Below are 25779 nucleotides of genomic sequence, written 5' to 3'. Positions count from 1 at the left end.
ATTAGTTTGTAATTAAAACCTTTATTTCCGGGCTAAAATAAAAAGAAATCACAAAATCATCCTTGTTGGTCTAGTGGTGAGGATTTTCGCCTGTCACGCGAAAGGCCCGGGTTCAATTCCCGGACAGGGAGCTTTTTGCTGTAAAATGGAAATCCGAACTTCGGATATCCGGATGGTCATAATAAAAAATAAACACACAATTAAAATATTATATGAATGCTGTAAAGCTTGAATCAACTTATTTTTTTCATTTTTTCAGTTTTTATAAGTTTCGAACGAAAACTCTAAAATATAAAACTAATAAATTAATAATTAAAATAATTATTATTGTTTGTTAATCATTATTATTCTTATTACTATTATTAATATTACTATTATTAATATTATTATTATTAAAAACTTGTTAATATTAAAAAATAAATAAATATATAAAGATTATTTCATCTAAATTTTATTTTTTTAATATTGTCATTGTATATTAAATTGAAATCCTGGAAATAATGTGGTATTGTAAGTTTAGTTAATGATTTTGGTAATAAAGATAACAAAGAAAGTGATTCTTCTTTTGTGTAATAATAAGCAGGTTTTTCATAAAGTTTTAAATAAGTTAAAGATGGTGGTAATTCAACGATTTCTATTCTATCAATTGTTAGTGATAGTACACCATTTGGGATTACATTTGATGGAATTTTATTCATTGTAAAGTCGAGTAACTTTAATTTTGTTACACTCTGTGGTAAAGAGAATTCTTCAATTGACTGTTCAAGATAATCTTTTTTAGGGTCATATCCACAATTACAATGTATTGTTAAATCTTTAATTGAATCGCAATCTTTTAAATTTGATTCTTTAGTAATTAAACTTCTTGTATCAATTGATAATACTTTAAGATTTTCCAATGACCTTAAAACATTAAATAAACCAATGCTATAATTACTATTATTTTCAAAGTATTCATTATTAACTTTATCAAATACATTTTTCGATTTACAAGTTGAAATTTCTAATTGTTCAATTGTTTTTGGTAAAATTCCTTCTGCTAAATACTTTATATTATATTTACCTAATGATAATTTTATTAAATTATTTGGTAGTATAATTTTTGAATTATTGCTATTATTATTATTATTATTATTATTATTATTATTATTATTATTATTATTAATTTCATTTTCCACTTCATCTTCATCATTTTCTTCATAATCTTGATAAAAACAATCATAAACTTTATAATTATTTTCAAATTCTAATTCTTTAATTGAATTTGGTAAATATTTTGAAACTTCTTTTAATGGTTTATAACATCGAATTGATAATGAGGTTATATTTGCTGGTATTTCAAAATTTACATCATCATCTGGTGGTATGATTAATTGAATGACTTTATTTAATGTTGAAGGATATTCATTTAAATTTCCTGAAAAACCATTAAATTCAATAACTTCAACACCAAATGGAACATCTTTTCCTGAAATTGATCTTTGATTGATCGAACGAAATGAAATCTCTTTTAGTGCACCATTATTTGGTAAATCTCCAATCTTCAACTCTTTACCATAATATACAATTTTTCTAATAAATTCTCTTTCTGTATAATTTAATAATGATTCTCTATCTTCAAATCTTACAACTTCATTCTTTTTATATAATATAGAATAATTAAATATTAATCTTGATATATAAATATTATTAAATACAGATTGAAATAATTTATCCATTTTTAATTGAAATTAAAAAATAAAAAAATAAAAAAAATAAAAAAAAATTTGAAAAAAAGTAAAAAAAAAAAAAAAAATAAAAAAATAATATTTTTTTTTTATTTTTTAAAGTTAAAAGTTAAAAATAATATTTATAAAATAATAAAATTATAAATTTAAAAGTTTTATTTATTTTTTTTAATCAGAATTTATCATAAATAAATCTTTTTTTTTTTTTTTGACTTTCTATAATTCTTATTTAAGGACAATACTAATGATTAAAAGAATTAAAATTAAGAAAAAAAAAAAAAAAAAGATATAAAAAATAAATGACCAAATCAATCAATTTTTGTTTTATTTTTTCTAACACTTTTTTAACTTAAAAGTGTTAACACTTTTTTTTTTTTTTTTTCATTAGTCATTTAATTTTTACTAATTGTAATAATTAAGGAAATTAAATTTAATGGATTTAAAATTATTGAATTGGTATTATTATTAATAATTGAATTAAAAGTTAATGAAGATTCTCTAATATTTGTAATATTAAAATTATTAAAATAATTTGTTAATTTAAATTCTATTGGTTGTGAAAATGATTCACTTTGAGAAATTTCATATATATTTAAAAACCTAATGAAATAATCCAAAGGATTATCTTCATTGAAATCTTGTTGTTGTTGTTGTTGTTGTTTTGTAAATGTTAATAAATGTAAATTATAAGGTAATGAAGTTTTAAATGGTTTAAATACTGTATTATAAATTGATATCCATTTATCTATTGTAATATCGGAAACAATTGAATAAATTGGTAATAATGGATTCTCTAATAATAATGAATGTGGTGTTCTAATATTTTCAATTGAATTTGAATTACCAAATAATACTTTAATTTTAATTAAAGGATTGGAAATATCATTCATTGTTTCATTAAGTGTTACAAATTGATCAGTGGATCTTCTTATAAAAAGTAAATTTAATTCACCATTATTTTGACTACTTGCACCAAAACTTTGTTTTGTTAATATTGTTAATTGTTTTTTTGATTTATTATCTAAAATTTGAATTGTATTAATCACTGGATAATAATTACCAGCAATCATATTAAATTCTGTTGTATCATTAAATAATGATTTATAATTTCTTTCAATTAATTCTAAACCATTACTAGTATAGAAAGTTTTATCATTATTAATTGATTCGCTACTAAATTGACTACCAATTTCTTTATTCCAACCTGCTGCAACAATATTATCAATTTCAAAGTATTGTTCATCATTTATTAATTCTAATGGTGGTGAATCATCATTGTTGGTAGTAGTAGTAGTAGTAGTTGTTGTTGTTGTTGTTGTTGTTGAATTATAAACTATATAAGTTTGTGAACAATTATTTGTATATAAAATTGTAATCATTTGAACTAATGAACCTGTAACTTTATAAAATTTAGGAGATTCTGGTTTTAAATTAACTGGTAAACCACTTGGTTTAAATATATACGAATTATCATTACCACTAATATATTCTATATAATTTTGTGTAATTGGTATTGAATATTCATTTTCAATTAAATCATCAAAACTTGTTAAAGTTAAAAGATTATAATTTTCATTTAAATAATTGAAATTTAAATTAAATTTCGAATTTCCGATTGTAATTTGTGACGATGATGATGACGATGACGATGATGATGATGATGATAATTCTGAAATTTCACTAATCTCTGATAAAATAGGTTTACTTAAAATTCCATTTTTTAAAAGATATATTAATAATTCATCATCACCAAATACTTTATCAACATCATCATCAACATTGTCATCATTGGTTGAAGTAATTATAATGAAATAAGTTGAAATACCTAATGATGGTGTTTCAACATTAAAATAAAGAAATGTTTGATTATCTTTATCAAATCTTTGAACTATTTGAGATTGAATTGAAATCAAATTATAATTATAAACTGTTACAATGGTTGAAGGTGGTAATTGAATTTGAATATATTCTGAACGATCCCATCCTAAACTATTTGTAAATGAAATTGAAAATATATCACCAATTTGTGGTGAATTCATAATGATTGTATTATTACAAGAGTAATCAAAATTTTGAATTGATTTATTTGATAATAGATATCCAACAATATTAGGAATTACATTATTCATTGTATTCGATTGTACTTGATTCAACATTAAAAGATAATCATCTCTAACTTTAGTTTTAGCTGTACCTGTAATTGCATCATGATGTGTAAGTATTCCACTAACATTTCTATGTTGAACTAATATATTAGAAATTTCTTTTAATTGAATATTAAAATCATTATCATCATCATCATCATCATCATTATTATTATTATTTGATATTAAATTTGCAAATGAATATAAAAATTCACCAATTCTTAATAAACTATCAGATTGTCTTGAAATTTGTTTCAATTCTGAATAAGAACTAAAGAAACCACTATAATATAATGAACATGTTTTATACTTTTGATAATCATTATAATCACATTTCGTATAATCAAAATAATCTAAATTTGATAATTTTGGGAATTCATCACCACCAATTGGTATTGTTGTTGTCGTTGTTGTTGTTGTATCCTCCTTCCAATTAATATTGGTATCTTGTATTACTTTTTCAAAATATTCATCAACAGTTGAATATTTTATATTTACACCATAAGTTTTTTGATTTGAATTTATAAATTTAATTAATTTATCCATATTATTAAATTCTATTTTTGAATCTTGAAATCTAAAATCACCTCCAAATGGTAATAAAAGATTATTATGTCTAAATAAATCAATTCTTTCTTTAATAATCTTTACTAATAAATCTGCTCTAAATCTAAGATTTAAAATTGTAATTGGTGGATTAATTTTAGGATTACCTTCAAAATCAAATCCTGATGTATATGTTAAATTTGGTATTTCATAATCTACAATTGTTAAACTTTTAATTTTTAAAAAAAAAAACAAATTAACATATATATTTGTAATTAATTAGATAAATATTAATAATATAATATAATAATATTTTAATAATTACGATGGTGATTCATAATGATGATCTAAAACATGAGTAAATATTGAAATATTTGGATTATTTGAAGATGGGTACCATAAAAATTCAAATTCTCTTTCTATTGTCATTATACCAGATTCTGGAATATTCATTTCAGTTGCATTGAAAATATATTTTATTCTTTCATCAATTCTATTAATAACATGATATTTAAAACCCATTAATTTAAATAATGTTGGTGTTAAAGTTGATGGTCCAAATGGATCAATTTGCCAACCAATCTCTGGTTTAATTCCAAATTGATTGAAAAGAAATTGATGTCCTAATGTCATTTGATTAATTACTGCTTGATAATCCGTTATTGCTTCATCATTTTGTGTCCATCCACCACCTACAAAATAAAATTGTTTATTTGAAATTAATTGTTTAACTTGATTTTGTAAAGTTTCATTTTGATCATTCCACCACCTTTCAAAATAAATTCTTTAATTTTTTATTTTTATTAGTAAATAATAAATAATAAATAATAATTAGAAAAAAAAAAAAAAAAAAATGATATTATGTTTTCTTACATTTCAGCCCAATTAAATTTTTTTGATTTATCTTTTGTTAAAGTTTCAATGACATTATTAAGAATTAATGTTACATTTTCAGTATAATATTGTTCAACTGTTTTAAGCCAACCAACATCACAATGACTATGTGGTACTAAGAAAACTTCAATAACTGGTTGTTCATTACTACTATCTATTTCTTTTTGAGAAAGAGTACCACTAATTAAAATAATTAAATAAATAAATAAAAAACCAAATGTTTTATAAAACATGTTGGTTTTCTTTGTTTAAAGGAAAAAAAAAAAAAAAAAATTTAAAAAAAAAAAAAAAAAAACGTTAATTACTTTTGGAATGTTTTATTATTTTTTTTTTTTTTTTTTTTTTTTTTCTTTTTTTTTTTTTTTTCTTTTTTTTTTTTATTTTTTTTTTTTTTATTTTCATTTTTTCAATTTTAAACAAATAAACAAATAAATATATACATTTGGGTTAAAAGTGAAGCAAAAAAAAAAAATATAAATCAACCTATGGTCGACCAATTATTGGTAATTTAGGTACAGAAGCGTTAATTGATAAAGCAGGTTTAGCAAATGAAGTTTTATTTTTTATATTTTTAGTTCTGTCATTATCATCAATATTGGGATTTGCAGACCAGCTAAAGTTAATCATAAAGGTCAAATAGTAGAGATTCAACATAATGTAACAATGTCGAATTATGTTTCATGCAATCGATGAATACAGTTTTAATCAATGAAAGAAATGATTTTTTGAAGGATTTTGATGGCTCATTCGATCTGCAATAGAGACTTTAAAGATGGCAAATATTCAATGTCGTAATTATTTTAAATGCTGTATGATCAACCACTACTGGTCTATCAACTACTCATGTTACATCATCAACTAAGAAGAAACAGATTCACATCCACATTTCTTTACGAGAAATTAAAAAAAAAAAAAAAAAAAAAAAAAAGAACCTTTTATTTTCTTTAAAAAAATAATCAAAAATAAATCAGGTCCTCTTTGGGATACTCATTTTCATTAGATAATGGGTTTTTATTTTTTATTTTATACTTTATATTTTTTATTATTATTAACCATTTATTACTCTTGTGAAATATACTTTATTACTGTTGTGAAATATGGATTATTAATACTATTTAATTCTTGAGAATATTCATTATCGTTATTAATTTTAATTTTAATTTCTTTTAAATTTATGTTTTTTGATTTTTGGTGTTCTTGTTGTTCTTGTTGTAGTTGTATTGAAATATTATTTATTAAATTTTTAAATTCTTTAACAAATTCACAAATTAATTCGTTTTCATTAAATTCAAATATTAATGAATATAATTGTAATTTAAAAATATTATTTAATATTAAATTAAATATTGATTTTATTTGTTTTGAATTTTTGATATTAATTTTATAATGTCTAATTGGTGTTAATGGTGATGTAAATATATTTTCAAATAAATATTGATTAATTGAAATAGTTTCTTCATGTAATTTACTACCACCATTATCACCAGTTGGTTTTGATGAGTAAACAATGAAATCACTATTACCATATAAAGATAAATATTTAATTGATTTATTATTTAATAAATTTGAAAATGTATCGATATTTAATAAACCCATACAATCAAATTCAATTCTTTCAATTGATGTATTTAATTCTGAAAATAATGGTTTAAATGAATTTGAATATGATTCTATAGTTTCATTTATTTTATTAACAAAAATTTCATGATCACTATTACCATCATAATAATGATTTGGATGAAAGTGTTCAATTGAATTTTCCGATTTGATATTTAAATTCTTTAAAGATTTACTTGTAATGAATGAATTGATCATTTGATTTAATTCTGATTTCATATTTCCTGAATTACCTAATTCTGCCCTATTTCGGTATAATGTATGAAATTCCATTTCTTCAGATAAGTTTGATAATATTTGAAATGAATTAATTGGTATTGTAATTGAATGTAAATTTTCAAATTGATTAACTTTGATTAAATGACGTGCTTCAACAGCCTCTTCATAATCAGTACAACATTGTACTTTAATTGATTCAACTTGTTGACCTGAATTATCTGGATCAAATAATGCTGAATAATTGATATGTGTTGGACTTTCATTACTTTTAGTATCATATACTCCATAAATTATATTTTTACCTTTTAAAATATTAAAAATCTTTAATGTATCTTCATCTTCATCTACATATGTATCAAAACCATCAATTGATAAATTATTTAAATATAACCCATTGTATTTGTTATTAAGTTTATCTCCCTCTTCAGAAACTGGAATATAACCATATTCCAACGAATTATCACAATTTAATTCTAATATTTTAAATAAATTTGATATGGTTTCTGAATTTTCATTTGATACATATTCATATAATTCACTATTATATGGTGTGAATTCAATAATACAAATATTAACTACAATTCTATTATAAAGTAATTGATTATTTTCAAATTTATTTTTAATTTCTTTAAAATCATCAATTGTAATCTTATGTAAAAATAAATTGAATTTAAAATAATCATTGATTATTGATTCTTTGATTTTTATAATTGAAAACTCTTTATTAAAATTAATTTTATTTTTTTTATCACTATCAAAAATTAAATTATTTTTATCATATTGATTTTGATTATTATAATTTTCAATAAATGAATTATTTATATTATTATTAATTAACCAATGTTCAAATAATTTATTATTAATAATATTATTTGATATTGTTAATGATATAAAATTATACCACTTTTTTGAAACTAATATATAATTTAATATTTCATTTCTATTAAAATAAAATTTATTAATTTTATATTGATTACAGGTATTGCTATTTTTATTATTATTTTTATTTTTGTTGCTGATTAATAAATAATTGATTATAGATTTTAAAATTTCAAAATCAATAATATCTTGAAATATTTTATTTTTATTATCTGTTTTAATTTTTTTATTTGTTGACATTATTATTTTTTTAAAATTTTTTTTTTTCATCCCAATAAAAAAAAAAAAAAAAAACTGACCAAGATATTTTTTTTTCTTCTAAAATTATAATTTTTTTTTTTTTTTTTTTTTTTTTTTTTTCAATGGGATGGGGAAGAAAAAAAAACGGATCAACAATCTGGTTTAATATTTTCTATCAGTACCAAACAACAATAGAAACTCAAGTGGTTTTCAAGTGATAAATCTCATGCGAACGAAAAGAGCACACAATATCCATTGAGATAGTATTTGTAGTAACAGTAGTCCACCACAACAACCATCAACTGTAATGAAACCAATTCAAACAGTTCTTTCATTCTTTCAATAATTTAACAAGTACAACAGTAATTATTCAAATATAAGAACATGAAAATAATAAAAATGAAGGTTCAGATAGTTTGGTTACTAATATCTTGTTATTATTAGTAAAACAGTAGCACCAACTGCCCCCACACAACCACAGCAATCATCAAAATGTCTTCAGCACTTATAAACCTTGTGATTATGATTAGGTCAAACTCAATACACAACCAACCACACCATTATTAAATGATCAAACTCAACCAATCACTTCATGGCCAAACTACAACAGTTGGCTCATCAATCAATAACTATTGAGGTGGATTTCTATGTGATTCAGCTCAACCAGCTCAACAAACCAAAAATATCAGAAATAAAGTTGAATTATCTGGATGAAAAATGCCACTATTAGTTTCAATATTAGCTACAATTTTATTATAAAAATTATATTATAATAAAGATTTTCAATTGTTTTTATTTTTATTTTTTCTATCCATAATAACAAGCTGTATGCATTTTCTTTATTACTGTTGTGAAAAATGGATTTTTAATAATATTTAATTCTTGAAAATAAATATCATGTAGAATTATAATTTTATTTTCTTTTAAATTTATGTTATCTGATTTTTGTTGTTGTTCTTGTTCTTGTTCTTGTAGTTGTTTTTGTGTCCACCATCACCATCACCATCACCACCACCAATTGGTTCTAATGAGTAAACAATGAAATCACTATTACCATATAAAGATAATATTTAATTGATTTATTATTTAATAAATTTGAAAATGTATCGATCCATACAATCAAATTCAATTCTTTCAATTGATGTATTTAATTCTGAAAATAATGGTTTAAAACAATTAGAATAGTATTCTATAGTTTTATTTATTTCATTAGCACACATTTCATGATCACTTCCATCATCATAATTAACACAACCTTCATTATCGATTGGATAATCTATTGGAATTATCAATGTTATTTTTTAATTCTTTAAAGATTTTCTTGTAATGAATGAATTAACCATTTGATTAAATTCGGAGTTATCATCATAGAAACTAGTAGATCCCATTTGTTTTGATATGTTTGATAATATTTGAAAATAGTTAGTTGTTATTTGTCCCATGCCAAAATTACCATATTAATTTCAGCAGCCATATTAATTTTGGCATGGGACTTAGGTCTGCCAAAATTACCGTATTAATTTCAGCAGCCATATTGTAATTGAATGTAAATTTTCAAATTGATGAACTTTGATTCAATGACGTGCTTCAACAAAATCTTCACATTTATTTTCTTTTTTTACTTTAATCGATCTGGGTCAAATAAGCTGAATAGTTGACACTTGTTAAAAAATCAAAAATTGCACTAGGTCCATCATAAATTAAATTTTTACCTTTGAAAATTTTGAATACCTTTACTGTTTCTCCATCTTTACCTACATTTTTATTATAACCACCAATTAATAAATTATTAAAATATATTTCAGTGCATTTCTTATTACCTTCATCTTCAAAATTTGGAATATAACCATCATTCAACCAAAAATCAGAATTTAATTCTAATATTTTAAATAAATTTGATATGGTTTCTGAATTTTCATTTGATACATATTCACTTATTTTGAACATAGTATAATCATCATTTAAACCACAATAATTTTCAAAATTAACTTCAATTCTATTATAAACTAATTGATTAATTTCAAATTTATTTTTAATTTCTTTAAAATCATCAATTGTAATCATATATAAAAACAAATTGAATTTAAAATAATCATTGATTATTGATTCTGTAACAAGATCTCAAAAAAATATCTTGTTAATACTAATATTTATTTAATTTTATGAAATGTTCTAAACAGAACATTTAAAAATAACTATTAATATTGAATTGATAATTCAATATTAATTATTACTAACTTAATTCATTTTAATAAATTGTTTCATTTTATATAATAAACTCACTAAACACAACTAAACAATAATTCAAAAATAAATAATAATAATTTAGAATATAGTTTTGTTTCAACAATTTGTTATGACACATACAATTCAGAAAATAATAATAATTTATTTTATTGTTTTGTTTAAAGGGGTTTTCTCCCGTTGTAATTAAATTTAATTAATTTTAAATTAAATTTAATTTTCAAAAAAAAAAAAAAAAAAAAAAAAAAAAAAATTAAATTAATTTGAATTTCACAAAAGTTTTCATAACAGATATTAGATACCAGATATTAAAAATGCCACACACAAAATCACCATATAAAATAATAATATAAATTTAAAAATTGTAGGTTAACAAATAGATAAACAAAATCAGCTTCTTCAACAACACATTCAATTAATAAATCAACAATCTCAACAACAATTGAATAATCATACGACACCACCATCATCACCCAACATTACAACACCAATAACTTCAGCAGCAATAACCAACACAATAAAGAAATCATTAGGAAAAATTAATACTGATGATACCGACCACCAGTTGTTACAGATTCTTTGATTTTTATAATTGAAAATTCTTTATTAAACCTAATTTTATTTTGTTTACCACTTTCAAAAAATAAATTATTTTTATCATATTGATTTTTATTATTAAAATTTTCAATAAATGAGTTATAATCATTATGATTAATATCTAACCAATATTCAAATAATTTATTAATAATATTTTTTGATATTGTTAACGATATAAAATTATACCACTTTTTTGAAACTAATATATAATTTAATATTTCATTTCTATTAAAATAAAATTTATTAATTATTATTTTTATTTTTATTTTTTTTGCTGATTAATAAATAATTGATTATAGATTTTAAAATTTCAAAATCAATAATATCTTGAAATATTTTATTATTATTATCTGTTTTTATTTTTTTAACTTTTGACATTATTATTTTTTTAAATTATAAAGAGGGTTTTTAAGGATAATGTAAAAAATTTGAGTTGAAATAAAAAAAAAAAAATTTAAGGGTGTGCACAATTTCAATTATGGGAATTTTTTTTTTAATTTTTAATTTTCTCAAAATTTAATAAGTCAAAATTAATTTTAAAAAAAAAAATCTTTTTAATTTAACAAAGAAATAAATAATTGTTGTAATTAACCCATTAAAAAAAAAAAAAAAGATAAGAAAAAAAAAATTTGGAAATAATATATTAATAATTTAGTGTTTTCATGGTTTTTATTTTCTTTTTTTTATTTTTTCAATTTTTGACAACTATTTTTTAAATCCGATAACTATTTTATTTCTTCAGACTATATGTTTTGGGGCACACTTATTTTTGGTCCAAAAATAAACAATATCTTGGAAAATTGAAATATTAAAAAGAAAAAAAAAATAAAAAAAAAAAAAACTAAAAATTTCACACCATTTTTAACTACAAACAAAAATAAATCTTATCAAGATTTCTTTCATTAAAATAAAAAAAATATCAAGAGTATAAATTAAAAATTAAAAATTTATTGTATATTGTTTATTTAAATAAAAATACAATTAGTAAAAAAAAAAAAATTATAAAAAAAATAAATAATGAAAACTATATTATTACTCTTTTTTTTAATTACCTTATATTTAAATTTTAATTTTAGTTTAGGTAAAGATTTACCAAAACCAAACTCATCCCCAGCTGTATTTTCAAATGATAATCATTCTGAAAAATTCCATATTCCATGGTTTCTTTTTTCAAATTCAATTGAATATGAAATGTTTGCAAGTGAAGTAATATTAAATGTTCAAGTAAGATTATTTTTTTATTTATTTTATATATAAACATTTGAATTTATTTTAAAATAATTTAAAAAAAAAAAAAAAAAAGAAAGTAATAATAGAGAATAATAAAAATGATACAAATGGTATTTGTTCAAAAGGTGTTTTACAAATGATGAATTATGTAAAAACTCAAGGAAATGGACAATTTTCATGGTCATTATTTGTTTCATCAGTGGAACAATTATCATCAATGTGTGGTATGGATGGAATTTATTCAAATATTACAAATGGTATTTCAGAAATTTTAAAAAATGGGTAACTATTAATTATTAATTTTTAAAAAAAAAAAACATGAAAAATTATCATTATCTAATTTTAGATAATTAAAAAAATAAAAAATAAAATCTAGATTTAGTTTTGTTGATATAAAACCAGTTGGTGATGTTAGTAAAATATTTTATTGTTTTAAAAATACAATTTATTATTATAGTGATAAAAGCCATCATGCTCAAGAATTAGGTAAATGTATTGGTTCTCAAATAATAGGTGTTCAATATTTATAAATAATTATTATGTTAAACAAACATTTCTAAAAAAAACAAATAAAAAAAAAAAAAAAGTTTTATATATTAAAAAAAAAAATTATAAATTATTTATTTATTTTAAATTTAATTAAACTTGAATTTTTTAAATTTTTTGAGAAAATTAAAGTAAGTGATGGAGTTGGAGAAATTTCATTTGAAGATGGGTGTGGAAATTTATATACAGGTTTATGAAGAATATTTCTTGTAGTTGGTAAAGATGGTGAAAGTGGAGCATTTGAAATTGGTTTAATTGTTAATGGTGTTGATTGTTGTTGTTGTTGTTGTTGTATTATATTATTATTATTATTACTATTTGATGTTGATGTTGATGTTGGTTGGATTGGTTGTTGTTGTTGTTGTTGTTGTTGTTGTTGTTGTTGTTGTTGTTGTTGTTGTTGTTGTTGTTGTTGTTGTTGTTGTTGTTGTTGTTGTTGTTGATGTTGATGTTGAATTTTATTTACACTTGAAATTGTTTTATCTAAATCTTCAATTGAAAATATAGAAATTAATTTCTTTTTATTACAATCACAAAGATCTTCAAAATGAGAAAGACAACAAATTTTAATAGTTTTATTATTACTATTATTATTATTATTATTATTATTATTATTATTATTATTATTATTATTATTATTATTATTATTATTATTATTATTATTATTATTAAAATTACTACCTATACTATCATTACTATTATCTAACCATTGATGTTGATTAAAATCATCAATTTCAATTGAATGTTCACTACATTGAATAAAAGAAAGAAAACAATCATATTTACAAACAAAACATTGAAGTGGTTCATTATTTAAGATTTCTTGGGTTGATTTTTGAGATTTTTCAATGATTAGAGTTGGATTACGTTTTAATAATTGATTACGTAATGAGTTTTCTTTTGATTTAATTTTTTGAAATTCTTTAGATAACCAAACTGAAAGATCAGATGATGGTGATCTATTTGCAATGGTATAGAGTAGTTGATCATGAGAAAACACTGAAGAACGATGAGTCTCTTGATATCTTTCGATGGAACTACTGCCAAATGGAATCCAATCTGGTGGTGCAAAATTAACAGCTTCAGCAATTGTAAAACCATGACTAAAACCAGCATGATACGCTTGTGGGAATGTAATTACATATTCACCAGGACCTTGTAAACATTTATAGATTGGAACATGACGACGCTTGAATACATCTGGCGAAATCATTGTAATTAAAAGGTAGAGAAGGTTAGGCTGTTTTTCGAATAACTCTGGCACAAGATTTTTCATAACTTTCTCAAACTGATCCGAACATGAGCCTGGCACACCATACCAAGTCTTATAGGTACCCTTGTGAAGATAATTGATAGAATAGAGATAATTATCCTCATTATGCCAACAAAATGATGAAAACAACATACCAACATACATCATTGGATCGGTTACACCAGCGATTGTCTCTGTAAGATGAGAGAATAATGATTCCTCCATCTTTGGCATTTGATTAAGATTCCAATGTTCATTTGGTTGCGTATTTGTAGTTCTAGAGAAACCACTTCCATGTGTTGTAACATCTAAATCACTACCATAATGAACTTGAACATTTTCATCACCATTCTCTACAATTCTCCAAAATTCATTTTCAACCGTATTTGGATCATTATTACCATCTGGAAACCATTTCTTTGAAAAATTTGCAGCTAATATTTCAAATTCCTCCAAAGAATATGTATTACCTTCATAAAATCCAAATTCTTGTTTTGAATCATCTGAATCATCTGAATCATCTGAATCATCATCTAAATCATTTAAATTATCTTCTTTAATATTATTATTATTATTATTATTATTATATACAATGTGTTCTTCTTTTTCTTCTTCTACAAGTTCTTCTTCTTCCTCTTCCTCTTCTTCTATCTCCTTTTTAATTTCTTGTTGAACCTTTCTCTTTCTACCTCTTTTCTTTGGAGTAGTTATAGTTTTATTTTGTATTATTGGTTTCTTTAATTCTTTTTTTCTTAAAACCACACCTTTTGTTGGGTCATCATCAGATTCTTCATCAGATTCTTCATAATCATAATCATAATCATTATTATTATTATTATTTAATTTTTCATCATCTGAATCTTCAATAATAATTTCTCTTTCAATATTTCTATTAATATTTTTATTTTGATTATTATTATCATCAGAACCTTCATCTCTTTCATCATCACTATTGTTATTATTATTATTATTATTATTTTTAATATTATTTAAAGATTCTTCTTTTTCAAATTCACTATAAAATTTACTATATTGATTATATTGTTGAATGATTTCATTTACAAATAAATGATTATCAATTTGATCTTTTGAAGTTAATTTATGAGTTATCATGAATTTCTTTCTACTATCAGATTCGAAATCATCCAAATAACGATGATAATAATTCTTTAAGGTTTGAATTGGTTTACTACAGAAATCAGTTACTTTCAATACCTTTATGACTTCATTCCATTTGGAGGAATGAGTACACTCATTACAACCACCCCATCTATTGACTTCTAAAAACAATGTATAGAAATCTAAATCCCTTCCATCATATTTTGGTAATGATTCCAATGGTGTATTGGTTTTCTTATCTAAAAACTCACATAAATCAGATACAAACAATTCATTAGGTCCATTCCAACGTCTCTTCAATTGATGTATATTTTGAACTTTAGTTTTAAATTTAAATTTCTTTGGATCAATATTCTTTGTAATTGAATCACTCTTGAATGGTGGTACAATCTTACAAATACCATATTTCTCTGCTATTGGTCTAATCGATTCAATATATCTTAATGGTGATTTAAATTCTTCAATAGTTGGATAAAATACTGGTGCTTCTGGTATTCTCCATTCACTAATTGTATTTTTTGCCCATCCCTTTTTTTCATAAAATAAATAATAAAAAATTAATATTTTATATATATATATATAAATATAAAATTATAATAGTAATAATAATAATAATAATAATAATTACCTTATATTGAGTTTGTTTTAATTTTGATGTTGGTGAAGTTGATGTTGATGATGTTGGTGTTGTAGATTGTGAACTATTATTTGGTGCTATATATTTTCTCTTTTTTGGTGATGTTGTTTCAGATTTTGATGGTGATTTTGAAGGTGATTTTGATGGTGATTTTGAAGATGATTTTGTTGGTGATTTTGAAGGTGATTTTGAAGGTGATTTTGATGATGGTGATTTTGTTGGTGTTTTCTTTACTGTTGGTTTTGGTTGGATTACATTTGATGATGACATTCTTCCTCTCTTAATTTTAGAATTTGGTGTATTGTTTGTATTATTACTATTTGTGGTATTGTTACTATCATTATTATTATTATTAATAATGAATAATGGAGTTGGTATTGATCCCGTCATTTTTCTAGTTTTAATTGAGTTTGGTGATAATGGTTGTTGTGATGGAGATTTTGGTGATAATGAAAGTCTTTTTGTGGCTTCTTTTAATGAAGATGATGATTGGTGTTTTGGTGGTGAATTTATTGATAATGTAATCGATGGTTTCGAATAAATTGGTGTGCAATTACTAATATGAGTTTTATATGATGATATTGGTAATTGAATACTACAATTTGAACATTGAACTAAATCTCTTTTTTTTCTAGTGCTAATTGTTGATTCTTTAACTTTATCTTGATTATTTTCTTTATTTTTTTCAATACCATTACTACCAACACCAACACCACCACCACCAATATCTCCATTTATTGGTAATTCATTATTTATCATTTTTAATTTAATTTATTTTTTACTTTTCTTTACTTCCTTCTTATTTATTTATTTATTAATTAATTTATTAATTTATTAATTTATTTATTTATTATTATTATTTTTTTTTGGATTTTATGTAGCTAAATAAAATAATTATTTTTATTTTTTTATTTTTTATTTTTTATATTTTTTATGAAAATACGATATCTTTTCCCCTATCTCTTTTTTTTGATTTTTAATTTTTGTTTTTGTTTTTGTTTGTTTTTAAAATAATCTGTAATAAAATTTAATAGATTTCTTTTATTTTGTTTTCTTTTTCTACCTCTATTTTTATTTTTTTTATTTTTATTTTTATTTTTTTTTATTTTTTTATTTTTTTTTTTTTTGGCTTTTTTTTTTTTTATTTTTAATGACAAAAATTAATAAAATATTAAAAAAAAAAATATATGATTAAAAAAAAAAAAAAAAAAATATATTGATCAAAATAAAATTTTTTTTTATATGGTACGGTTTTAACGGTTGGTTATATATGTGTGTTACCAAATCTATCAAATATAAGATAAAAAAAAAAATAATAAGTGTTTTATGAAAAAAAAAAAAATAAAAAAAAAAAAAAAAAATTTCGAAAAAAAAAAAATAAAAAAAATAAAATAAATAAAAAAAATAAAAAAAAAAAAGCACAGAAATTGTTGGTGGTTTTTGGGGTGTTGTTTCTATTTCCATAAATAATTAATTACCTTTTTTTTTTTTTTTTTTTTTTTTTTTTTTCATTAAATAAAAATATATCTAAAAAAAAATAAAAATAAAAAAAAAATAAACCTAAAAATAAAGTAATGAATCTTATCTTAAAGTTTGAAACATTGATACTTCTGGTGAATTAAATTTTGGATATTGAGTATAGTTTTCTATTGAGCTAATTTTTTAAACCAAAAAAAAAAAAAAAAAAAAAAAGAAAAATTAATATTTAGTAATTAAACTTTAGTAGTAGAATATTATAACCCAAATACATACATTTTTTTTCCATAAACTTTTATTTGCCTAATATGAGAATCTCTTCCATTTTTTAAATTTGATAAAATTGATATTTGTAATAAATTTGCTTTAAGCGAACTAGTAGTTAATTTTTATTATTATTATTATTATTTTTTTATTATAAAATTTAACGTTAATATTTAATCATTTTTAATTTCCTAATTTTTTTTTTTTTTATTTGGTAAATTTCACAAAAATTTACAACCTAAATTTAAAATTTTTTTTTTTTTTTTTTTTTTTTTTGGAAAATTGGACTGAAATTGATTGGATTGAAAAAAAAAGATATGACCAATTTACACTGAAACCGATTGCATGTATGAGAAAAAGAAAAAAAAAAAAAAATTTAAAAAAATTTAAAAAAATTTTTAAAAAATAAATACCTACTTATTATTAAAACTTAATGGAATATTGATCCAACCAGATGGTTCTTCTAATTCTGTTAATATAATTTCTTGAAGGTCGTGTAATATTGTACCAGCTTTTATTGATATTTTACAAGGTGTATAACTTTCATCCAATTTATAATCACAATGAATTAATAAGTTTTCAATATAACATTTCTTTGGGAATTGAATTGTAATATGATGAGGTTGCTGTGCATCTGATCTGTCATTTTTTTTTTTAAAAAAAATAAAAATAAAAATAAAAAAAAATAAAAATAAAAAAAATTAATAATAATTATTGTCAGAAAAATTTATTATTTATTATTTTTTTTTATTTTTATTTTTATTTTTTTTTTTAAAAAAAATAAAAATAAAAATAAAAAAAAATAAAAATAAAAAAAATTAATAATAATTATTGTCAGAAAAATTTATTAATTTATTATTTTTTTTTTTTTTTTTTTTGTTTAAAACATACTGCCAAAATGTATCTAAATTATTATCACGTAATTGTTCAACACCTGATCCTGGTTTTGCAGATGAAACGGACCAAGATGCATGCTTTCCAATCTCTACTTTATTTAATTCAATTTCTTGTAAAATTGGATCATCTAATCTACTATTTGAATTAATATTTGAATTTTTAATCATTATTTAATATACAAAAATTTAAATATATTTATTTAATATACAAAAATTTAATTTTATTTATTTATTTATTTTATACAATGAGGGGGAGATAAGGTGAATGAAAAATAAAAAAAAAAAAAAAATCGTATATTTTTTTTTGTTTTTGTTTTTTTTTTAATAATTTTTGAAAAAAAAAAAAAAAAAAAAAAGGCGCAATTATTTTTTTTTTATTTTGGAAAATAATCAAAAAATTTCCTTTTATTTTGGGAAATAAAGAAAATATCAAACCCAAGTCCAAAAATTTTTTATTTTGTTAATTTTATTTTTAGACATTTTGATTAAAAAAAAAAAAAAAAAAAAAATTTTTTTAAAAAATAAAAAAGAAAAAAATAAAAAAAAAAGGTTTACTTTTTTTGGATTAAGCGCATACATGTGTGTTAATTACATCACTTTTTTTTTTTTTCATTTTTTTTTCCTTTTTTTACTTCTTTTTTTTCATCTTTTTTCACTTCTTTTTTTTCATCTTTTTTAACTTCTTGATTTGAATTAATTGGTTGAAATTGTATTTTATCTAGTGTGAAACAACCTAATTTTCCTTCTCTATATTGGGCAATAAAATATTTTGCAGCCAATTCTAAATCTGGTAAACCACCTGATAATAACATTTTATTCCTTTTTGAAACTAATTTTAAAAATTTATTAATATCATCAGTTGGTTCATTTGAAAATTTATCTAAATTTGTTGGTATTAAATTATCATCATTATTATTATTATTATTATTATTATTATTATTATTTTGTTTTTCTTCTTGTTTTTCTTCTTCTTTTGTATTTTCATTTTCAATTAATTTTAAATAATTAAAATTTGAAATTGAATTTAATTTAAATAATAAAAAATCAGATAATGAAATTATTGGTACTATTTTCTCAGTGATACAACCTAATAATGCAAGAGTGAGTGTAGTTTCATTTGAATCTAAATTACCAGGTATCATAATACCAGGAGTGTCAACGATGAAAATTGGTGGATCTTCACAAGCGACGAAACCACTAATATGTCTAGTTACACCGGGTAGTGCACCGACTTTTGCGGATTTTGAATTACCAATTTTCGAAGCATTTCTAACTGAATTGATAAAACTTGATTTACCAACATTTGGTAAACCACAAATTAAAACATTCAATGGTCTCATTAATTGAGTTGTTAAATAGTTTTTATACTTTGGTGGATTTAATTTATGATGAATTTCAACTGCTTTCTTTACTAATTGAAATGGGTGTTTTGGATTTGCTTTATTTAATTTTATTGATAATGCTTGTGGTGATTCTGTTAAAATTGATTGTGTAAATTCAACAAATTGTTGTTGAGGTTGTTGTTGTGATTGTTGTTGTGATTGTTGTTGTGATTGTTGTTGTGGTAGTGGTAGTAGTTGAGGTTGTTGTTTTTCAAAATATTGTTTAATTTTTGATTGTAAATGTTTATTTGATAAATCATTTTTATTTAAAACTATAAATTTTGTAGTTTTCTTTTTTGAAGATTCTTTTAAAAGTTCTGATAACATTGGATTCTCGGTTGAAATTGGTGCTCGAGAATCACGAACTTCCATTACGATATCTATAAATTTTAATGTATCAACTAATAATCTCCTATTCTTTACCATATGACCTGGGAACCAATTAATTTTACCAAGTTCTTCATATGGAAATTCTTTTCTAAATTTATTACTAAAATCTATAATTTTATTTACACTCATTTTTATTTTTTTTATTTGATTAGTTGGTAAATCACACACACTAAAGGTGTTTTTTGAAATATTAAAAAAAAAAAAATAAAAAGACGTTTTTCCAGTCCGGAATGAAAAATGTAAAAAAAAATAAAAATTAAAAAATAAAAATAAAAAAAAAAAATTAAAAAAAGATTTTTTTTTTTTTTTTTTTAATTTTTTTAATTTTGTTATTTTTAATTTTTTTTTTTTTTTTTACTTCATTTATAAAAAATTAAAATTAAAATTAAAAGAAAAAAAAAAAAAAACAAATATTTATATAAAAAAAAAAAAAAAAAAAAAAAAAAACAATGGATTTAAATAAAGCACCTCCATCAAGGGTTTTATTTGTAAAAGATATCCCACAACGTGTATCATACGACGCTTTTGAAAATTTATTTAAAAGTTTACCTGGTTATTTAATGATGAGAAGAGTAATTTATTTATTTTTATTTTTTTTTTATTTTTTTTTTTTAAATAATATTAATATTATTTTAAACATATTTTTATTTCCATCTTCTTAATTTTTATTAATATTACTTTTTTTTTTTTTTTTTTTTTTTTTTTTTTTCTTCTCTCTTATAGAAACCTCATTTTGCTTTTGTAGAATTTAAAGATAGAGAGTTTGCAACAATGGCAATGATCAAATTTACTGGATATAAGTTTGATTCTTCTGATAAACCATTAATAATAGATTATGATAAAGTAAATAATAAGATTATGATAGATTGCAGATAAAAGGAGAATAACAAAAAAAAAAAAAAAATATATATATATATATATTAATGGTATTAATATATTTTATCAATAATTTTAAAAATAATTTTATGATGATAATAATCAATTATTTTAAAAAATAATAATTTTAATAATAAAAAAACAAAAGGACAGAAATAAAGATATCTATGATGATCATAGAATTAGAGATAATAGGGATAGCTATAGTTATAATAATAGTAGTAGTAGTAGTAGTAGTTATCATCATAATGATAGCTATAATAGTAGTAGTGGTAGTAGTAGACATCATCATAGTCATAGTAATGGTGGAGATAGAGGTAGAGATAGAGGTTATAGCAAAGATTATAATAATAGTAGTAGTAGTAGTAATAGACGAAAAGAAATGGATGATGAAGATGATTTAAAATCAATAGATTATAAAGATAGAACATCTAAATCATCATCATCTTCACCACCATATTCATCATCATCATCTTCACCATTATCATCTTCACCATTACCTTCACATTATTATCAAGATAGAAAAAGAATTCGTTCTGAAGATTATTATCCAAGATCATCATCATCCTCATCATCCTCATCTTTGTACTCTTCAAGTGATAGATATCATGATAGCTATGTATGTATTGTTATTATTATTATTATTATTATTATTATTATTATTAAAAATAATAAAATAATTAATAAATAATAATAATTTTTTATTTTTTTATATTTTTTAAAAAAAATGAAAATAGAGATCAACACCATCTTCATCTTCATCATCATATTTAATACCTACAAGTTCAATACCACTTTCTTCATCAAATTATCACTTACCACCATCATCAACATCATTATCATCATCACATTATCATGGTGGTTCAGCATTACCACCTCAATCATCAATTTCAACAACAGGTATGCCTTGTTCAACATTATTTGTATCAAATTTACCAAAAGATGTAACAGAGAGAGAATTATCAATATTATTTAGATTTATGAGAGGTTTTGTTGGAATTCGTTTAATCAATAAAGAAGGAAAATTACCAATGTGTTTTTGTGATTTCATTGATACTCAATCCTCAATGTTTGCTTTAGAATTTTTACAAGGTTTTAGAATGGATGCTTCTGATATTTCTTCAAGTATTTCAATTGAATTTGATAAAGCAAATCATAAATCAAGATAAATTAAAAAAAAAAAATCAAAAAAACAAAAAAAAAAAAAAAAAAAAAAACAAAATCAAAAAAAAATAAAATGTATATGTTAAATAATAATAATTATAATAATAAAAATAATAATAATAATTAAATTAATATAAAAAAAAATGTATATTATTGAAAAAAAATAAAATAAAAAGAATAATTAAATAAATTTTAATTTTTTTAAAATAATAATAATAATAATAATAATTTTTTTATTATTATTATTATTTTTTTTTTAAATCTAAATATTTTTTTAATAAATTATTAACAATTTCAGGATTTGATCTACCTTTAGTTTTTTTCATAATTTCACCCATAAAGAATTTATAAACTCTTTGTTTACCTTGATGATATTCAGTTACTTCATTTGGATGATTTTCAACCAATTGTTGAACCAATTGATCCAATAATGAATCATCAGAGATTTGAGATAAACCTTGAGAATCTATTAAATCTTTTGGTGATCTATTATCAGAACCATTTAAAATTTGAAAAAGAATAGTTTTACCAATATTGCTTGAGATATAACCTTGTTCAATTAAATCTAACAATTGTGTAAACTTTTCAATACTTAATTGATTTTCATTTATAATTGAATTAAAATCTTGAATATTATTTGAATTTAACCAAGAGAAAATATCACGTAATAAAAAGTTTAAAATTTTTTTAATATCTCTTTGTTTTTGATTATGATTTTGATTAAATATAATTGAATTTTCAAAAAATTTTGCAATTGATTGATCTTGAATTAATAATTCTGCATCATAATTTGTTAATGAATATTGTTTGATTAATCTTTTTTTCATATCTTGTGGTAGTTCACCCAATTGTTGTTTAATTGTTTCAATTCTTTCACTAGAGATGATTAATGGTGGTAAATCAGGGTCAGGGAAAAATCTATAATCGACTTCATCTTCTTTTGTACGTAAATGATAGGTTTCACCAGTTTCTTGATTAAAACCACGAGTTTCACGTTGAATTTTATTTTGATTTTCTAATAGGTCAATTTGACGAATTGCTTCAGAATCGATACTTGAAACTATTGCTTTAGCAGATATCATATTTTTTAATTCAACACGTGTACCAAATTCAGTATTTGGTTTATGAACTGATATATTTACATCGCAACGCATTTCACCAAATTGCATATTTGCATCTGAACTACCAATATGTTTAAGTAAATGTTGAAGTTTTTGAATATAACAACCAACTTGTTCACTCGATGTGAAATCTGCATGTGATACAATCTCCATTAACCCGATACCAGCACGATTTAAATCAACCAATGATTTGGTTGGATGTAAATCGTGAATTGATTTACCACTATCTTGTTCCAATTGTATATGTGATATACGAATTTGGTGTTGTCTACCATCACTTAATTCCAATTCGATCGATCCACCTTTAACTATTGGTTCGGTTAATTGAGTGATTTGATAACCTTGTGGTAAATCTTGATAAAAGTAATGTTTACGATCGAAAAAACTATATCTATTAATGGTTCCACCAATTGATAATCCAGTTTTAATGGCTTGTTCAACACATTTATCATTTAATACTGGTAATGCACCTGGAAATGCTGCATCTACAAAACTTACACGTGAATTTGCTTTAAATCCTTCCATTGATCCAATATTTAAACTATTTGAAAATAATTTCTCTTTAGTTTTGGTTTGTGCATGCACTTCAATACCAACTATTAATTCCCAAATTTCATTTGTTTTTAAACTTTTTAAATAATCTTTATTATTAATTACAACATTTTTAATTCCATTACTACTACTTGTTGTACTATAAAATAATTTATTATTAATTTTATTAATTTTATTTAAATAATTCATTATTAAATATTTTAAAAAAAAAAAAATAATAAAAAAGGTATTATTGTAATTTAACGAATGAAAAAAAAAAAAAAAAATAAAAAAAAAAAAAAATAAAAAAAATAAAAAAAACAGATTTTTGTAAGTGTTCTGACTTTTTTTTTTTTTTTTTTTCATTTCATATTGTAAAAAATAATAAAAAAACAAATCTAAAAATAAAAAAATAAAAAAATGAGTGAAAGAACTAAAAAAGAAGAAACAGATAATATTAAAGAAAATGAAGAAAAAAATGAAATTAGTAAACAAGATGTAGAAAATATTAAAGAAAAAGATAATAATATTAAACAAGAAAATAAAGATAATATCATTAAAAATAATAATAATGATAATAATAATAATAATAATAATAATAATAATAATAATAATAATAATAATAATAATAATAATAATAATAATAATAATACAAATGATAAATTAGTACCAATTATACCATTAAATTTTAAAAAACCAATAAAAAATAGAAATATAAGAAAATCAATTAAATCAAATGATGATATTGATGATAATAATAATAAAGAAAAAGATAATCAAGAAAATGAAGATAATTTAAAAGATTTATTAGAGTTAACAAAAGAAAAACAAAAATTAAGGGAAAAAGGTAAAGGTGTAAATGTTGGTGTACTTGCTGAAGGTCCACATGTTAAACAAGCTTTTAGAGAATTAGAAAATAAATTGGATGATTCTTTTACTGTTCATCAAGATAAACAAGAAGTTAATATATATTTGTAAGTTTTTTCTAAAAAAAAAAAAAACAAATGGTTAACTATTTTATTAATATCTCTTTTTCATTTTTTATTATTATTTATTTATTTATTTAGAGAAAAATATGTAAATGAACAATTGGAATTAAAAAAACAACAAATTTTAAAAAATAATTTAGATAGTGATAAAGATAAATCAAATGACAATAATAATAATAATAATTTAGATAGTGATAAAGATAAATCAAATGACAAAGATGAAAATAAAAATGATATTAATTTATTTGAAACACCAGAACATTTAAAAAGTCAAAAAGGTAAAGTTGAGGAAAAAACAAATTGGGTCGCAGGTATTGCTGAAGTACAATTACCTGATGTTTATAAGTATAAGAATATTGTAGAAACTGAAAAAGCAAAAGATGCATTAGATAAACAACCTAGAAATTATGAAAAATTATTAACTCCTCAAAATTTTAATCAAAACTATCAATATCATAATAGATGTAAGTTTATTATTATTATTATTTTTTTTTATGTTATTAATTTTAATTCTTTTTTTTTATTTTTTTTTTTTTTAATAGATGCAAATAATAAAAAACAAAGGAATGAAGATAAAGCTACTGATAAAGAGGCAATGGATAATTTTAAAAAGAGGTTTAGATATTAAGGAAATAAAAATAAAAAATAAAAAAAAAAAAAAAAAAATTCTTTTATAAAATTTTGTAAATATTAAAAATGGTCGTAGAAATATTTATTTTTCACTTTTAAGTTTCAGAAAGAGTTTGTCTAATCGAAATTATTATTATTATTATTATTATTATTATTATTATTATTATTA

The 25779-nt window shown here is 21.0% G+C and overlaps 11 protein-coding genes and 1 non-coding gene across 12 annotated transcripts; 4 read left to right on the top strand and 8 right to left on the bottom strand.

Annotated features, from left to right (window-relative positions):
- The first annotated feature begins 59 nt into the window (after positions 1–59).
- Positions 60–131, top strand: tRNA-Asp-GUC-7. The gene has a single exon. It is a non-coding gene; the product is annotated as a tRNA-Asp (tRNA).
- Positions 132–440: 309 nt separating this feature from the next.
- Positions 441–1718, bottom strand: DDB_G0268782 (hypothetical protein; the record flags this gene model as incomplete). The annotated part of the gene is made up of 1 exon (XM_641869.1): positions 441–1718. The coding sequence occupies one exon, from the start codon at positions 1716–1718 to the stop codon at positions 441–443; it is 1278 nt and encodes a 425-aa protein (XP_646961.1).
- Positions 1719–2119: 401 nt separating this feature from the next.
- manC (hypothetical protein) lies at positions 2120–5544 on the bottom strand (the record flags this gene model as incomplete). The annotated part of the gene is made up of 3 exons (XM_641868.1): positions 2120–4646; positions 4743–5201; positions 5291–5544. 3 exons carry the CDS (start codon positions 5542–5544, stop codon positions 2120–2122), a joined length of 3240 nt encoding a protein of 1079 aa, XP_646960.1.
- A 790-nt stretch (positions 5545–6334) lies between these two features.
- DDB_G0269084 (hypothetical protein) lies at positions 6335–8266 on the bottom strand (the record flags this gene model as incomplete). Its single annotated transcript, XM_641867.1, has 2 exons — positions 6335–6339; positions 6424–8266. 2 exons carry the CDS (start codon positions 8264–8266, stop codon positions 6335–6337), a joined length of 1848 nt encoding a protein of 615 aa, XP_646959.1.
- A 1623-nt stretch (positions 8267–9889) lies between these two features.
- On the bottom strand, positions 9890–10330 carry DDB_G0268780 (hypothetical protein; the record flags this gene model as incomplete). Its single annotated transcript, XM_641866.1, has 1 exon — positions 9890–10330. One exon carries the CDS (start codon positions 10328–10330, stop codon positions 9890–9892), a length of 441 nt encoding a protein of 146 aa, XP_646958.1.
- A 1794-nt stretch (positions 10331–12124) lies between these two features.
- DDB_G0269082 (hypothetical protein) lies at positions 12125–12867 on the top strand (the record flags this gene model as incomplete). The annotated part of the gene is made up of 3 exons (XM_641865.1): positions 12125–12331; positions 12411–12619; positions 12714–12867. 3 exons carry the CDS (start codon positions 12125–12127, stop codon positions 12865–12867), a joined length of 570 nt encoding a protein of 189 aa, XP_646957.1.
- An 86-nt stretch (positions 12868–12953) lies between these two features.
- Positions 12954–16650, bottom strand: rbbB (ARID/BRIGHT DNA binding domain-containing protein; the record flags this gene model as incomplete). Its single annotated transcript, XM_641864.1, has 2 exons — positions 12954–15782; positions 15883–16650. The coding sequence occupies 2 exons, from the start codon at positions 16648–16650 to the stop codon at positions 12954–12956; spliced, it is 3597 nt and encodes a 1198-aa protein (XP_646956.1).
- Positions 16651–17472: 822 nt separating this feature from the next.
- Positions 17473–18695, bottom strand: anapc10 (anaphase promoting complex subunit 10; the record flags this gene model as incomplete). The annotated part of the gene is made up of 4 exons (XM_641863.1): positions 17473–17545; positions 17644–17742; positions 18049–18270; positions 18523–18695. 4 exons carry the CDS (start codon positions 18693–18695, stop codon positions 17473–17475), a joined length of 567 nt encoding a protein of 188 aa, XP_646955.1.
- Positions 18696–19120: 425 nt separating this feature from the next.
- Positions 19121–20428, bottom strand: DDB_G0268990 (hypothetical protein; the record flags this gene model as incomplete). The annotated part of the gene is made up of 1 exon (XM_641862.1): positions 19121–20428. The coding sequence occupies one exon, from the start codon at positions 20426–20428 to the stop codon at positions 19121–19123; it is 1308 nt and encodes a 435-aa protein (XP_646954.1).
- A 320-nt stretch (positions 20429–20748) lies between these two features.
- On the top strand, positions 20749–22344 carry DDB_G0268988 (RNA-binding region RNP-1 domain-containing protein; the record flags this gene model as incomplete). Its single annotated transcript, XM_641861.2, has 4 exons — positions 20749–20871; positions 21023–21099; positions 21356–21794; positions 21913–22344. 4 exons carry the CDS (start codon positions 20749–20751, stop codon positions 22342–22344), a joined length of 1071 nt encoding a protein of 356 aa, XP_646953.2.
- A 240-nt stretch (positions 22345–22584) lies between these two features.
- On the bottom strand, positions 22585–24201 carry gatB (glutamyl-tRNA amidotransferase B subunit; the record flags this gene model as incomplete). The annotated part of the gene is made up of 1 exon (XM_641860.1): positions 22585–24201. The coding sequence occupies one exon, from the start codon at positions 24199–24201 to the stop codon at positions 22585–22587; it is 1617 nt and encodes a 538-aa protein (XP_646952.1).
- Positions 24202–24411: 210 nt separating this feature from the next.
- DDB_G0268774 (hypothetical protein) lies at positions 24412–25608 on the top strand (the record flags this gene model as incomplete). The annotated part of the gene is made up of 3 exons (XM_641859.1): positions 24412–24965; positions 25059–25444; positions 25523–25608. The coding sequence occupies 3 exons, from the start codon at positions 24412–24414 to the stop codon at positions 25606–25608; spliced, it is 1026 nt and encodes a 341-aa protein (XP_646951.1).
- Positions 25609–25779: the final 171 nt, after the last annotated feature.

Source organism: Dictyostelium discoideum (genome assembly GCF_000004695.1).
Source record: "Dictyostelium discoideum AX4 chromosome 1 chromosome, whole genome shotgun sequence".
Lineage (NCBI taxonomy): Eukaryota > Evosea > Eumycetozoa > Dictyosteliales > Dictyosteliaceae > Dictyostelium > Dictyostelium discoideum.
The sequence above is the reverse complement of the archived record's forward strand: the minus strand, read 5'-3'. Positions and strand labels throughout refer to the sequence as shown.